The sequence below is a fragment of the Sturnus vulgaris genome, chromosome 2 (assembly GCF_052056855.1).
Source record: "Sturnus vulgaris isolate bStuVul1 chromosome 2, bStuVul1.hap1, whole genome shotgun sequence".
NCBI classification, from domain to species: domain Eukaryota; kingdom Metazoa; phylum Chordata; class Aves; order Passeriformes; family Sturnidae; genus Sturnus; species Sturnus vulgaris.
The window spans coordinates 86218908-86235408 of record NC_142244.1 but is presented as its reverse complement, the minus strand read 5'-3'; the positions used below and the strand labels follow the sequence as shown (position 1 = coordinate 86235408).

The following is a 16501-nucleotide window of genomic DNA, read 5'->3' as shown; positions in this document are numbered from 1 at the left end:
TTCTTTCCATGTTGTAAAATGTATGGAAAGAAGGAGAGAGATGTGGCACTGTTTTCTGGATGTTTCTCTGTGTTGGTTGTTGCTAATACTTTGCTTGTCTCAAGTCTGAGATGAAATCCTGACATTTGTTGTACATGCAGCAGTAGGACAGAAAGAGAAATTCAGTGCTAAGCTCTGAAGGAATACCATGGAAGCCTATAAAATAAAAGTCGAACTGCTTAGATAAGGTGACAATAAGTTAATGAATATCACATCAGTACTGTATCAGAAGAAGCCTACGTGAAACACGTGTTGGTAAGGTCATGTAGCCCATGAACTTTCCAAATATACCACTAATAGAAAAAAAAGTGACCAAGCGAAGCCTGGGCTGTGACCGTTTGCTTTATGAATAAAGGCAACCAAATAAAAATATTCAACAGAAGATAATTGTCTGGAGGAGGGTGTATAATAAGGAACAGATAAAATCTCTAAGAGGAGCTGTGTGAGGACTACCTCCTAAAAGACCCTGCTGGATGCTATGTGATCACTGGTGTGCAGAGCCCCTTGAATAATGGGGCTGCTACACAAGCCAACTGGAAACCAGAGTCTAGATGGGGAAGAGGCGAGTTTTGGAGCAGCTGAGTTAATTCTGGTTTGTGGCGGGACAGGAGCAAGCCAGCCTGTACCTGCCCCTTGTGCTCCTGAATTTCCAGGAGGAGACACACAAGGTGTGGAGTAGTGAAACTGAAGCCATTTGATGTCACTGACCCCAGTGGGTATCACCAGCTCCAAGTCTAAAGGTTATGTCAGGTATATAAATATATAATGGGATGCTGAAGAGGAGACCTGGGATATGAAAAGTACTCACTGCTTTGAGACTTGAGGCCTGGGAGCTGTAGCGGCCATAGCGCAGAGACAAGCAGGTGCAACAGACAACTGTATCTGAAAATTTTGATGCCAGCTGTTTGCCTTGTGCCTTTGGAAGTTTTTGAGACTATACAGAATGGGGAGTAAAAGAGGACAGGGCACACTGAAGGCCCAGGAAATAACCAAGGTGCTGCTGCAGGAGTTGTGAAAGATCCTTGGTGCTGAAAATCAGGGCCAAGCCTCTGTGGCCACCTACACCAGAGCAAGAAGGCAGGGGAGAAACCAGCCTCTCCAGGGGCTGAGAAACCTGGCCACTGCGGTGGGAAAGCTCTTCTCCGGAGCTCTTTTCCCTCCCTGCAACTCTTGGAAGTGGGGGTGCCGAGCCGCGCTGCTTGGACAGCCGCCACCGCTCGCTGCTGGCTCTGGCCTTGCCCGGAGAGGAGGATCCCGAAGGGCTCGGCAGGACAGCCCGGCCGGGCGGAGCCGTCCCTGGCGGGGGGACCCAAGGCGCGGCCGCTTCGCCTTCCCGAGCCCGCTATAAGAGCGGCGGCGGCGGGAGCGCTCCTGCGCGGCCGGGAATAGGCACGGCTGGGAATAGGCACGGCTGGGAATAGGTACGGCTGGGAATAGGCACGGCCGGGGCTTGCTCGGGGGCGCGAGTCGTTGTTATTGTTAGTTATTGATATTTACTACTGTAGCTCTCTGTGCCGTGCTCACAGGCAGGTACGTAGGCAGACACACACGCCTGTGTGTACATGACAGGGCAGCACCCGCCGTGCGCCCCGGCAGCCGGGCGTGCGGGGGCGGACCCGCCGGCGAGCGGAGTGGCCTTGGCCTCCCTGCGCCCGCCCGCGCCCCCCGATTTCATTTTCCCTCTCCCTTTTATCGTTCCGCCCCTTTTTTAAAAAAGTTTTGTTCTTTTCCCCCCGTTTCCTTTCGTTGCTCCCCGCGGGCTGTGTGTGACACGCGGTGACAATTCCCTCCGCAGGCCATGTCGTCCGTCAGGATCGAGTGCGTGGCCAAGGAGGGCTGCAGGATCGGGGAGTCGCCCGTGTGGGACGAGAAGCAGGGCGCGCTGCTCTACGTAGACATCACGGGCAGGAAGGTGTGCCGCTGGAGCCCGGTCACCAGGCAAACGCAGGCCATTCCCGTGGGTAAGGAGCCACTGGAAAACCCTGCTGTGTGTGCGGGAGCTGCGTGCTGGGACTCGGGTTGTGTCCCTCGGCAGCTGCACGGTGCTCTGAGCTGGAGACCTTCCCTACAGCCTGCGTTTCCTCGGTCGCCAGCACACTGGGAGACACTAGAGACAGACCAGACTTAGTCCTGGAGACTTTCCCTACGATGTTTTGCTGCTGGGTTATGTTTGATCTATTTCTTTTCCCTGTAAGTTCTCCACAGCTCGTTCTCTTTTGCTCCCACTTTGACTTCTGTTGGTGTTTGCTGTAGTTCTGATGTGAATAATCAATACTCATAACATTTTCTGTACTGAAAGAAGATTTCCAATAACGATTTAAGAAGTTGATACTTTTTTAAGGTAGTGGTGTCACCGTCTAGAGTCTCAATTGTTCAAGTATTTTTTCCAGAAAGGAACAGATCTGCTAACTCGCATCCAAAAAGGATTGCAGATTTATTGCTGGATGTGACAAAGTAAATATTTGTGTTGGGAGACAACTCCTTAAGTGATTTCAGTACAATTTATTATTTTCTCATGTTCAATAGCACTTGGCAAAAATCAATTTTGCCTACCTATAAGCTGTTCACACTATTCGCTAGAAACTGGTCTGGGCTTATCTGCCTTTCAACTTACTGTAGTTGCCAATTTCAAGATGAGAGAAGGCCTGATACTAATTTCGGAAGTGTTGCTTCCTCTTAGCTTAGCTGAAGGAGTGTGCATCTCCCTGCCTCTTTCCCCCCAAACTGATCTACTGTCAAAGGTGTAGTCTTTTACTTGTGGCCTCTCTAGAGATGTGGGAGAGCAGCTGAAGTAGCTTTTTAAAATTTTTTTTTTGTTTCTTCTCTTTAGTAATAGAACAGTTATGATTAATGGTTGTGCCTTTGGGAATGCCATGATTAGAAGAAAAAAAACCAAACAACCGAAGAATGCCATGTGATTATAGTAGTGGGTTTCTAAAGTAGAAACTAAGAGAAATTACTCACTATTAAAGCTTTTAATAAGAGAATTAAAACAACCCTATGCCTAGAAACAACTTCAAATGCCCTTTATAACTCCATGGGGGAAACACCATAGCTGCATAACTGGGCCTGGAGGGGAGGCCTTATGGTCAGTTTTCTCTCGAGCATAAGACGGTGTTGCAAATCAATCACTTCCTGCAGATGTTGCTTTAACAAAGCCCTCTGGGGTCGCAGCGGATTGAACTGGGTGCATAGGCTGAGACACTCCTTGCACTGGGTTCGTGCAGTGAATGGTAGGGTGGCTGTGTCCTCACGCACCCCTTTGCTCTGGGATGGTTTGTCAGGAAGGTATGGAGCTGTTCTGGTGGCTGTAGGGGCACCTGGATGTCCAACACCTCCAGTGGACAGCTGTGCTTGTGGGCTGCTCCCCCCAGGAGCAGGGTTGGAGGAACGCCCTTGGTGCTGCCCAGGAGGAAGGACTCCTCTAAGCCATGACCCCAGGCGTTTTCCTGGGAGAGTAGAAGTGGACTTGGAATCCTATTCTCTGCTAGGAAAGCCCCTGCTGCTGATACAGGCAGAAAAACACTTTTATTAGTGTGGTTGGTGGCAATCCAAAGAGCAGCAATGCTGCATGTGGCAGATGCCACACACAGCTGAGGGGACTCCGCTACCTCTGTGCTGGCACGGGTGGAAGGAGTGGCACCACATGAGCTTGTAATCAGGTGTTCATCTCCAGTGCTGGGAGCAAATAGCATTCGGATTTCTGTCATGGTGGTACTGCTGCCAGGGCTCCAAAAGGAAGGGGCATCCTGAGCCATGAGCAAACAGCTGGAAAGGAGCAGTTCCTCTTGTCACCCAGTGGTGGTTGGTGGTGGTTATAAGTGTGAGAGTATTACCTAATTATAACCCTGGAAAGCCATAAATACGAGAAATGTTTCACTTTTGAATTAGAAAATTAGTGATTAGTCCCATTTATAGAAGATCTTATGCCAGGCTTGGTTGCCCTGCCTAAAGTTATTATTCCTTAGATTGCATCTGATTGTAGGCTTTTACAGAAATATTGTCTTTGCACTCACTGTTTTTTTTTTTTACTAATTCCTTTATAATAACTTGCAATTGAGGTCTTATGCATAATAGCTCAAGTGAGTGTAAACTAATCATGGAACATTTACTAGTTTTCTGTTTTGCTTTAGCTCTTGGGAAACTCTGCCACTCCTTGGTGTGTTTTTGGTGCTGCTGGAGGTTTGTTTGAGCAGCACAGCAGAGTGTGGGGAGCAGGGGGTGTCTCTCCTGCCCAGTGTGATGTGCTCCAGTGCAGAGATACTCTGCCTCCATCACTGCAGGGCTCATTTACACAGGAGCTGTGCTAGATAAACATGATTGCTTTACAGCTATAGGCAATTGATTTTTGCCTTGGAGAGAGGAGAAACCACACAGAAAGCTATTGTAAAAAGCACATGTTCCTGTCTCCCCTTCATAAACTTATTTTTTTTTAATAAAGCACCTAGCACAACTAGGTGCTGGTAATGATTATAGCTCCTGGTAGCAGTGGTAATACTCAGGTTCGTGTGACATAATCTGTTTCTATGTATTTAAACATCAATTCTGTTGGTAGAAAAATAGGTTGTTTCACTGGCTGAGGTTTTGCTGAGTTTACTTGGCATGTCTAAAGTGGACAGAAAAGAAATGTCTCTTCATAGCACATCTCACTTTTCAATTTCACCCCATTTCCAGATGCTCCTGTGAGCTCCGTGGCTCTCCGGCAGTCTGGGGATTATGTCATCACCCTAGGAACCAGGTTTGCTGCTTTGAAATGGAAAGAGGAGCTGGTAACCACCATTACTCAAGTGGACAAGGATAAAGCAAATAACCGATTCAATGATGGGAAGGTGGATCCTGCTGGGAGGTATTTCGCTGGTATGCTGCAGTCTCTTTCTTCTCTCTGGTGCTTGCTGGGTTTTGGTGATAAGATGCAATGATTAGTTGTAGATGCAGCAAGTTTTCCTTCATAGTTTAATGGTGGGGATTTTTTTTTGTTGTCTTCAAACGGAGTTTAAACCCGTTTACAAATCTGTTTATATCACCTGGGTACTATCTAATCTGGACTATTTCATTAAAAAGAGGCCGACTACTCAGAGCCTGCCTGAGTTTAAGATACCGGGTTTGCCTCTTCCCTGTCAGCTGCTTGTTTTGAATACTGGAAGGGTGCCAATAGAAAATACTTTTTCAGTGAGAAATTTATTATGTTGTGTGGTTTGTTCTCCATTACTCAGAATATTATTTCTAAAATCTAAGGGAGTATTCATCCTGGAGATGAGAAAGCTCAGGGGATCCCACCTGTATGTATGACTGGGAGGGGAGTAAAAGATGGAGGCCAGGCTCTGCTCAGTCATGCCCACTGAAAGACCAGAAGGACACAAACTGAAACTCAGCCAATTCTGTATGAATGTAAGAAAACTCTTTTACTGAGGATGATCAAACAGTGGAACAGGTTGTCCAGAGAGAGTATGGAGTCTTCATCCATGGAGATCTTCAATACCCAACACTGGTGGGAGGAACCTGTGGTGTTTGACCCTGCTCTGTGAAGGGGGTGATCCTGGGTGATGTTCAGAGGTGCTCTCCAGCCTCAGCTGTGATCCTGTCCTCCTGTTTTTTAAAACACCATTCTGTGCTTCTGCTGTGTCATTCAGTGCTGAGACCTACCTTAATCTGCATTTACCCAGCCTCTCAAGAGCTGGTCTCAGCTGCCAACTTCAACCTGCAAAAATGAGATTTGCTTTAAAAGAGGCTTTAATGTAAGACTCATTTTGAGGGAGGAGGTAATTTTTTTCCACTCTCTCAGCTCTACAAGACATTAAGATTTATTGTAAGTCAAATGCCGACCACACCTGTCTTAATATATGAATGACTGAATAAAACATTTTTCAGGAATCATGCTGCACACCATTTCTGCCACAGAAATGTCCAACAAAAGAACAAAGGCTGTGTTTTGCCACCTTCTGCTAAAAGCAAGCACTTTGGAAGTCCACCTTTTCCTTTTACTTTTAACTCAGTTTCTTCCTCAAATTTCAGAAGCCCCCTGCACAGCTCCATTCTACTTTGGCAGTGTGATCACCATCATAGTGAGAGGCTGCCCCTGAACCTGGAGGAGAATCCATTTGCTCTGAACCTGCTTTCTCCCTTTTGTCTCTGCACAGGTACAATGGCAGAGGAGATCCGTCCTGCTGTGCTGGAGAGACACCAGGGCTCTCTGTACACGCTCTTCCCTGACCTCTCAGTGGTGAAGCACTTTGACCAGGTGGACATTTCTAATGGGCTGGACTGGTCACTGGATCACAGAACCTTCTTTTACATTGACAGCTTGTCCTACTCGGTGGATGCTTTTGATTATGACCTACAAACTGGAAAAATTGGTATGAATGGCTGTGTTCTAAAATTATTGTTTGTACCTAAAGATTGTGAAGTTTGTTTCCGCTCTGGTTGTTACACAGAGATGATCAGAGCTTTGGGAGCACTTACCCAGAAACTTCTTTTGAGCAGAAAGACAGAAGCCATGTTAACATCTGTCTGCGTAGGCTCCTGGCTCAAACCAGTCAGGGTCGTCTGGTAATACTATAAAGTATTTAAATTGCGTGGTAGTTTGAGTAGTAACCTGTACCACTGTTAACAAGGCGTATCTGATCTTCCAGTAAAAAGGACAAAGTGTATCTCATCCGTCTCTTCCCATGGCTGCATGTTTCTTGTTACTGGCAGCACAGGCAAAGTGACAGCAAGCTTGTAGTCATGTGCAAAACCTCTGCCAGTTTCCCTGGATATCTTTTTGCTCTTCACCCTGTTTCGTGTTTTAAAATACAAGCTACTAAATGTAGATTCTGCAGAAAGAAAAAGGCAACAACGGTAGCAGTAACTCAAAGCTTCCTTTATTAATTTAAAACAACACAACGCCTTAAGGGCTTCTACAAGCTCAGGCAAAAGAAAAATTCCGGTGACTTCGACTAGTAATTTGCTTTTGAGTACATGGGCTGCAGTATTTTGCTTTAAAAGAACCCATCCAATTTGATGTTTAGTTTTAAACCTCTGAATTTAAAGTAATTTTGGATGTAGCACCTTGTCCTAATGTCTCTCTGCTATGGCTTACAAATGACTTTTTCCTTGGGAAATTAAGTGCTTCTCTCTCTCACTCCCTCTTGCTTGCTCTTTCTGTGGGCAGTCTGACAATCCCCAGGAGCAAAAAGGAAACTCATTAAAAATATTGCTGCATATGAGAAACATTGAAGCTGTCAGAGCATAAAATAAACAATATTGGAAAGTTTGGTTTAATTTTCTTTCATAACAGTGGATAAAAGTATAGATAGAGTTGTTTGTTTTTAGGTGGATAGTGTGCCTTTGAAATCGATGCTTCTCCTAACTCTGTGTTTGTGTAAGCTCTCAGTTTATAGATCTGAAGGTCAGTTTTGTGTTGGAACAGTGATTATTGGCACATTCCAGCAAACGGTTTGAAAAGTCTCCAGCTGGAGCAACTCATACTTGAAATGATTCAAACTGCTTTTAGAACAAGTAATTAATTTTATGAATATATCTAACATTAATTTATTCAGTTACTCATTTAATATTGTAAGTAGGGAACATGAGCGGTGCAGTAGAAATGAATGCCAGAAAGAAGGATTATACTTTCAATGGATAGAAACTGATCCACAGGCTTTCATGCTGAGAAACAACTGTCTTGGGAAACAAACAAGGCAGCAGACACAATCTATTTCTTTCATGGGAAAAAAACTCAGGGCCTCAGCATAGTTTTTGAAAATAATAGTACAAATCACTCTGCTGGGCTGTGACTGATAAAAATTTTAACAACTGTCTCACTCAGTTCTGTGGTTTTTCTACCCTGCAGGCAACCGTAGGAGTATATACAAACTGGAAAAAGAGGAGAGCATTCCTGATGGGATGTGCATTGACACAGAAGGCAAACTCTGGGTGGCTTGCTATGATGGTGGGAGAGTGATTCGCCTTGACCCTGAGACAGGTAAGTCCTTGCAAGAGATGGACAGGAGTTTTGTGTAAAACAAAACAAAAAAAGAAATGAAAACAAAGAGTGAGAGGTGGTGGGGTTTTTTTTGCCTCACAGAAATGGTATATCTGCTCTTTTTAAAAAACTCTGCTTTTTTGTTTTTATTAATTGTTATTTCAAACAATTTTATGTCCCTGCTCTCAAAAATTACCTTTGTAAATAAGTCTCCTTTGTTCCCAGCATCTGTCATGCTGTTGTGAAAAGATAAAGTCGCTAAGAAGTCTACTTGTGAATTGTTTGAGTTAGCATCCTCTTGCATCCTCCAAAATTAAGACCAGTGTTTATCTCATTGATACATGGGAAAGATGACTTAAACCATTTTTGAGTCCTGTTTCTTAATTTAGTGTATCATTTTGGGCAGCCTACTGGATTTTGTTACAAGTCCCACAGGACACTGATGCCAGCAACATCTTTTTTTTTGTTGGAAGTTATTTGCACGATCGATTTTGCAATGAAATAATTAAAAAATGTTTAATGAATTCCACAGCATTTTATCATTCCCACAGTAATGTCTTGGGTGTGCCCATTGTCTGAGTCTGTTGTTCATTGCTGCTCTCATTTGGACTCTAGTGATGTGCCAGGGATGATTTACTCTGGGTAGAAAACACATGTAAATCACTCAAGGGAAATTGAACCACACTGGCTGCAAGGGCCCGTTGGGTGAGAATGGGAGCGTGATTTTGTCAGATCCCAGACAGCATTAAGTTTGCATCATGAAGCAGAAGAGCAACTGCACAGGGATACATCTGGATCCTCGTAGAAGCCTTGGGGTTTTGTGGGAGTGTGGATTCAGGGATGCCAGTGCCTTGTTTGCAGCACACAGCAGACCCTGGCACACATGCACCAGCCTTGCTTCTGACTCTGCTGGAAATCTTTACTTGAGGCTCAGGCTGTGCTTTCCCCCCACCTTTTGATCTGTACCCATCCAAAGTCTTGCCAACCTTTTGGACTTCTGCAGAGTCTGCACCCCAGCCCGAAGAGAAGGAAGCTGCAGTGCTGGCTTTATTTCTGGACCCACATCCTCTCACTCTGGTGGGCAGAACACTGCTTGGTGACATCCACCAGCCTCTAAATACCCTCATGAGATAGTAGATTAAATAATTTTTCCTCTCTGGTTCACTATTTCTGCCTTTCTCCTGCCTGGCCTTTTTTTTTCTCCCTGACCTTTTTTTTCCTTACTTTTTTCACTTATTTTCCTTTTCCTTCTCCCTTTTGGAGGTGTTTTCATATGGGAAAGCCAGAAGGAATAGTGTCTATAAGCAGATGCATAGAGATAGTAAGAGTATTGATGGCAGAGTACACATCCCTGATGCACTCCTGGTCTTTAACTATGCTCACAGATGGATGAGGTATTGATGTGTTGGTAGTGTATTTCTCTTCCATGAACCTGTTCTTCCCCCTCACCCATGTAATAGCACCTGCAGGAAGCAGTGTTACGAAGTTTCACAGGGTAAGTGTCCATGTCAAAAAGAGCCACCTTTTTTTTTGTGAATATCTCATGCTTACCTGCCCTCTCATGCTATAATTTTAAAGTAATACCTAAAATCTGAAATTTGCTGCATTCTGAATGACTTGTAATTATTTAGGGAGATAACCCAGACGGGTTTGAAGAGAATCTGTGAAAGCCTCTTTTAATGAACAATAGCCATTAAGTGTGGCTTGAATGGCTGTCAGCCAGTTGCAGATACATCCACTGATAAAGAGCTCATCTAAAGCACGTGAGGGATTTTCAGGTTTCAATGATTACAAAGCCTGGACTTTGTTTCTAGGGCAATGGGATGAGGAAACTTGTTTATTTGGCATTTTTCCTAAGTCAAGGTTTTGAGGTCCTGGGTGAAGCAGCTTTTTGGGTCAAGGCTTCTTTAGCAGAGATAGCTGCTGCCTTTAGATTGAGGATGTGCTACAGGGAAAGGCTGATGGCTGATGCCATGGAGTTTGCAAAGGACTCAAGGGATGTCTAACTTACATGTTACCAAGTCTTGTCATAGCTTCTGGTCATTTAGTTTCCTGCTAGTTTTATTCTTTAAATTGGAATCTAGGCTGGAAAAGACCTCCAAAGTCATCGAGTCAAACCATTAACCAGCACTGCCAAGTCCACCCCTAAACCATGTCTTTAAATGCCATATCTACATGGTTTTTAAGTACTTTCAGGGATGATGATTCCACCACCTCCCTGGACAGCCTGTTCCAATGCTTGACAACCCTTCAGTGAATAAATTTTTCCTAATGTCCAATCTAAACCACAATTAATGATTTTTAATATCCTTTGACTTTTATAGCATCAAAAAGATTTGCTACATTTGTCTCTTCTATAGAGACCAAGCAGTAATTACCAAGAGTAATACTTCAGATAGATTGTAGAGCATCCAGGTGCAGATTTTCTTGAAACTCCAGGGAGACACCTCAGAGCTTTGTAAGTTATATCTTCCAGACTGTTATCCACTGGGAGCAGTCTACAACTGCAACCAGGGTCTATCTTCTTGTTTTTGGGGCTCATGCCTCTTTTCCTACAGTCTATGTTTTATCCTTTTGAATGCCCTTCCCACTCACTTTCTCCCAGACTTGGTGTCAGTCAATTTCTAGGGTTCCCAACATCAAAGTTACTTTCCTGCTATTTCAACATGTCACTAAAGTTAGTTGCTGTAAGGGGACCAAGCCCTTTACACATGCAGTTGGGAGGACAGAGAGGTAACACATTTTGTAAGGAAATTCATGTGCTTTAGCATATTTCTAGAAAGAGAAATTCACTTGTAGGTCCACAAAATAATGAGAATAGGCTGTTATTGTCCAGGATTAGCAGAAGTTTTGGAAAAATCTGCTGCAAGATGTCTCAACAGCCTTCTGGTTAGGGCTAGAGGGAATCTGTTCACTACCATCATTAAGACCGTAGGTATTTGTTGGCATAAAAGAAGTCTAGTATTATTTATGGTAGGGCTAGTTTTTTATAAGCATCAGACATGTCCCATGATCCCTGTTTTATGCAAGCTTGATTTGAAAGACTATTGAAATTTCAGGAAAAGCTTCTAGGAATTAATCTTCCTTAACCGCAGGCAGTAGAGGTGTAGCAGGACGTACGCCTCCGTAATGCTGCATGAGGTCTGCTCACTCCAGGCTGCCTTTGTAGTTAAAAGTAGAAAAGTCAGCAGGTCTAGGGTGTGATTCATGTGACCTGTTTGAGAGAGGAATTCTATCCCATTTCCATTGACTCCATGGATAGCCTAGATGATGAGCTCAGATACGTGTTTGTGCCGTGGATGTTAGCATTTAATTAGAGGACAAGCTGGGATTGAAGTGGGATTTGTTGATGATACCTGAAACTGAAACTTGTCAAATGATACATCATCAACAGGATTCACAGAAGTCTGGTTTCTCCCTGTTATGGTGCTCATCAGTCAGGATGGGACCTCCCCCAGCCCTGGTTCTCACTTTTGCAGAACACCTGGCTCCACAACAGTAATTTGTGATCATTTGTTTAAATTTCTTGTTCTAAGTAGACAAACAGGAAACATCATGCATGTTTTCCTCCAGGAAAAAGACTCCAGACTGTGAAACTTCCCGTAGACAAAACAACTTCCTGCTGTTTTGGAGGAAATGATTATTCAGAAATGTATGTGACTTCTGCCAGTGATGGGATGGATAAAGAGTGGCTTTCACGGCAACCACAGGCTGGTGGGGTTTTCAAGGTGAATGATACCTTCTCCTTTCATTTTAGAAGGCCATTTTTTCACTCCTGATTTTTTCAGGTAACAAAACTCCAGTTGGCAGTGGTGGGAAGCTGGAGAAAGACAGTTATTAGAACATTGGTCATATATGTTAAGCTGTTGTTTGTATTTTTTGTTCCTGTTGCAGAAAGTTAAATGCATTTAGAGATTTGAAGATACTTTGGGGTTTAAACTTTGTACCAATGCTGACAGTACACTGTTTGCATTTTCTATTTATGGAAAAGATGGGTAAATACTTACATGTCTTAATCAGTGGCAGATAAAAGCATCTGCTTTTATTTACTTTCTAGTTAATTATCACGAAGTTATCTCTTTAAAAAATTATTCCACTGGGATTTGTTTTAAAGCCCTGCTCTTTGTGTGCGCATGCCGAAGGTTACATTGTGAACTGCAGAATTAAGGCTTAGCAGTATCTAAGAGAAGAGGCTTTTGGGGAATGGACTCAGGCCTGTGATTACTGAGCTTTAGAGAAAGAGCATGCATTGAAATTCCAGACTGTGATGAGCTGATGTGTGCAAAATATAGTAGGATGTCAAGTTAGAGGACACAGTCCTCTTCTAAATTAAAGCATGTCTAGTTGTGTAAGGAGACCAAGTGTCTCATAATGGTGAATTTTCACTCTAATTTTTTTTTCTCTGTGTTTTAACAGATAACAGGACTGGGCGTGAAAGGAGTTCCACCATATCCATTTGCAGGTTAAATACACTCTTCAGAATGGATTTAGAGAGAGCTGACATAAGCAAGACAAGTCTGATGGTCTTATTCTGGTGTTCAGCATCTTTTGTTTTGAAACCATAAGACCATTATAATATTTCATCAGGAAAGGATGAAAAAACTACTGAAATACATGGAATATTTTAAAACAGATCTTTTTTCTCCCTTTAAATTTACTTGAAATATATGATGGTACTTTTTCTGTTGTGATAGAAAGATTCTCATCCTAATAAGCTATTGTTATAATTATATTTTATGATTAAATAATATTTTAATATCTTTTTATTGAGTATTCTTCTGTCTCATTTGCGACTTATATTGTTTTATTGATTAAACTACTTGTACTGTCTCTTTTACATATTTTCAAAGTTCCTCTTAAGATGCCTTTTGGTGATCTTACCACTGTTTTAACTGTAACTTTGTCCTATGATGTTCTCAACAACTGAAACATTAATACCTCTCAGTGTGTATCTGCAGCTTCCTTCTAACAGGCCTTAGCTGTGGCTGTGCTTAAATTAACTTTGACTGGAACTGGTCACCCTCTCTCCCCAGTGCCTGTTACCATGTTGCTCATTTTGTTAAGTACAAAACCAAAATTTTGGAGTCTAGAACCATATCCTTTTCTATCCTTTGAAGATCTTGGCCTGTTCTGGGGACATCCACAATGACAGGAAAACATTGGGCATTCTTGGCTGTTTGTGCATAAAGCACAACCTGCACATATCTCCTCCAGAACCAACCTCCCCCAGAGTACAGAGCAGGCCCACTTGCCCAAAAAGCCACTGCTTTACAAATGTGGAGGAAAGGGAAGATATATTGCGATTTCTTCACACCACCTGTTGTAAATGAAAACTTAGCCACTGGATTGCGTTTTTGCTTTTAACTTCAGGCCTGTATGTGCTGCAACAACGGTAATGCATCTTAGCTGGATTTTAAACTGCAGATTTTTGTTGTTGGAATGCTACACGTTCCCATGTTAGTGCTCTTCCACCTTCAGGTGGAATAGCTGTGTGTCCCCACCCTGCTTTGTCAGGGTAACCCACCAAGTGACTGCCAAGCAAGCTTGTGGCAGTGTGTTTTCTCTCCAGGTGCCTCCAAGAGTCGGCACATGATGGTTTGCCATTTCTGCAGGCTCACTGGAGTTAGTTTCTGATGGATCATCTTGTGTCGGCTGTGCCCTCGAGTGTGCAGTGGGTGACTCAGCTGCCCACCAAGGCCTCCGTGCTGCTTTGATCCTTGGGTTCAGAGATTAAATTGTGCACATTACTGTTTCCCCTCTTTAAATCATGCAGTCATCTGTCTTGGCAGCTGGAAAGAAAAGGAGATTTAAGCAGCCCCACTTCAGTGTGGATGAGCATGAGGCAGTGAAGGAAGCTGGGCATTGTTCTTTGCAGTGTCCACATCCTTCATTTACTTTGTGCTATAAGGCAATCTAAAGGCACAATCTAAAGTCTGTTCAAGGCACAGTATTGAGTAAGCTTGAGTTGAGGGAGATAGTGTATGTGGTAAGTTTAGGGCTCTGATCTCACTAAAGTCACAAACCTGGTGATACCTGCAGCTCAGGAACCGTGCTGTTGGGCTGCTGTGGTTGATCACAGATCAACCAGAGATGCAGCAGAAAATAAGTGGGCATAAACACAGATAAGCTCTCTCTGCCATCGCTCTTGAGGTTTTGTACCTGTGCACACCCTCACACCACCGCACTGGCAGTGAGGTGATTGCCCAGCACAACACAAAAAAACCAAGCCAATCTTTTTTATGTTGTTGCTGCATTAGAAAAGTAAGAGCAATAGCTTGTACAGGCATGAAAAATTGGGTCAAAGATTAGTTTATCAGAGCTGGCCGGGAGGCACCCATGAGACACAGGGAGGAGGCCATGGCTGCTCTTCCTCCATGCCGTGCATGGGTGGCACTGGGCAAATGTCTGAATAACATGTTTCTTTGTGGTTGTGAGCGTGAGAGCAGAGGCAGGTAAAATAAGCTGCTGCAGACATTTTACAAATGAATGCCACCTCCCCCTTCTGTAAAAGCACCTGCTCGACTTTGCTACTCAGGTTTCGTGGGCTTCACATGAGCAGGAAGAGCCAACTCTGCCAGGAGAGTTGCATTTTTAATGCTGCCGAAGTGCCCTGGGAGCGCGTCTCGGCGCAGCCTCCAGTGCAGAGGCTGTAGCTGCTTCCCGCACCCCAGCCCTGAGGAGCCCAAACTGGCACTGCCAGCGTATTTTGACTTGAGTCCCATGACAGAGCACTGGATCTGGCAAACTGGAGCTGAGCCTTTGCCTGTTCCCTCAATTAGGAAGGCTTCCTGACTTTTGTTTAATCCCTCGCTTATTAATGGCGCTCACCTCTTTGATCAAAGATCAGCACTGATTTCAATTAGGGTTGAGCAAGAGCCCAGTGACAGGAAAGGCTGTATCAGGACGAGCAGCTGCTGTGCCCTGAAGGGTTTCTTCACCCTCATGACCAAAATCTATAGTCATAGGTGAAGCGTAGTTGTTCCCAACCAAGCTGGAGAAAGCTCCTGTAATCCTTTGCTGGCAAAATAGTTCTGCTGAAATAAAAGCAGGCGGCACTGCCTGCCTGGGGAGCTCCAGTTGTTCCCATCTTGAGCACAAGGGAGGGACCAGGCACTTCCTACAAAAGGGTGAAGCCACGAAAAGATAAGCTTTGGCTTCACTTTTGGACAACACTGTTGAGTGGGGTATCGCTGGGGTGAGTAGCGACACCTGTATCTGCCCGGGGTTTTGAATAGCTGTGTCTTTGTTAACTCTAATCCTGCCTGTTATAAGGAGGGCTCTCCCTCCAAGAGGGAGACACCTGCAGAGGTGCATAAAAACTTTAAGAGGTCGGGACAACCAAATAACAAGCGAAGTTGAGTTTTTAGAGCAATGAATGATGGGATGGACCCTCAAGGTGAGTAAGTAATACAAGTATATTCTGGAGAGTTGTGGGGAAAAAAAGGGAAGTGATGGATTTACAAAATATTTGCAAAGGCACAAGAACAAATTCCGAGCTATTGTCTGAGCACATGCCTGTGGGAACAGAAGTACAATTATTTAAGTACCACATTATGTGGTGCGATAATGCCGTGAATACTCTCCTGACTCTATGTTGATAAAAACCAGGGACTATAAAAAGAAATGGTAAGAGTTGCATCAGAGGACACCAAAGCAGTGGGAGAGAGGAAGCCACAACAGGAGTCAAGTGGTTGGGTGTCAGCCAGAGGTACAGGAGTGCATGGCTGCCTTTGGCCAACTTCACTAGAAACTTCTGCTTTGCAACCCAGCAATATTAGAAAGCAACAAAGTGCATGGAAGGGCCAGGCTCTTTATGTTGTGGAAACAATTAAAAGAATAGCTGGCTGGCTAGCAAATACATGCACCTGCTACTGCAGAGTTGCACCACTCATCAACAGCAGCCACAAAATCTTTGAGATGTGTCTTTTCCTAAAGTGACCGACTTCTGGAAAGGCGCCCATGGGAGATGTTGAGATGGCAGAGTGGGAGGCATGGTATTTGTGTTGGTAGCCTAGAAGTGGTCAGGTTAGGAATAAGAGATAGTGCAAAATGTGGCAGGGGCACCCCCAGGGCATTTCCAGCCACATGAATAAATTAGACAGATGTGTTCTGGTATAATTTTCCCAGCTGCTGTCCTTTCTGTGCCACCAATGGTCCAGCATCTGAGCTGCTCACCCAGAAAGCTACATGTTTGGTGTTTTCAAGTTGCAGCAAGGTGAATTCATTGTCCCTCTGCCTGACTTGGTATTACTTTGCTGCAGCCTGTGATGGGGAAGTTAATCAAGTCACCAGAAATGAGTAACTGTGTGGAAAATGTGGTTTTCTCCTCCAAAATCCATTTAGAGAAAATGCTTTGGGAAATACTTTGCAGAAAACAAGATAACATATTTTTCAGTCTTTTTTTTCCAGCTGAAAATTAATTTTCAGTGAAAATTATCATAAGCCAGAATTTTCCTTTTGAATATGTCTTCTAGCAGAAAATGCTGTGGAAAAAAAATG

At 43.9% G+C, this 16501-nt stretch overlaps 1 protein-coding gene across 2 annotated transcripts; it reads left to right on the top strand.

Moving 5' to 3' along the window:
- Positions 1–1331: 1331 nt before the first annotated feature.
- On the top strand, positions 1332–12766 carry LOC106863017 (regucalcin). Of its 2 annotated transcripts, none has more exons than XM_014892322.2 (7): positions 1332–1460; positions 1835–2000; positions 4714–4896; positions 6177–6392; positions 7871–8002; positions 11576–11730; positions 12419–12766. In XM_014892322.2, the coding sequence occupies exons 2-7, from the start codon at positions 1838–1840 to the stop codon at positions 12467–12469; spliced, it is 900 nt and encodes a 299-aa protein (XP_014747808.2). In that variant the 5' UTR covers positions 1332–1460; positions 1835–1837; the 3' UTR covers positions 12470–12766. The 2 variants fall into 2 exon arrangements, with proteins under 2 accessions (XP_014747808.2, XP_088016063.1); XM_088159937.1 differs by lacking the exon at positions 1332–1460 and adding an exon at positions 1528–1569.
- Positions 12767–16501: the final 3735 nt, after the last annotated feature.

What these genes read in the sequence shown, in the direction of transcription:
- LOC106863017 (XM_014892322.2), top strand. Translation starts at nt 1,838, where the DNA reads ATGTCGTCCGTCAGGATCGAGTGCGTGGCCAAGGAGGGCTGCAGGATC. An exon ending in TGCTGGGAGGTATTTCGCTG is followed by an intron (nt 4,897 to 6,176) that starts GTATGCTGCAGT and finishes GTCTCTGCACAG; the next exon opens with GTACAATGGCAGAGGAGATC. An exon ending in AGGCTGGTGGGGTTTTCAAG is followed by an intron (nt 11,731 to 12,418) that starts GTGAATGATACC and finishes GTGTTTTAACAG; the next exon opens with ATAACAGGACTGGGCGTGAA.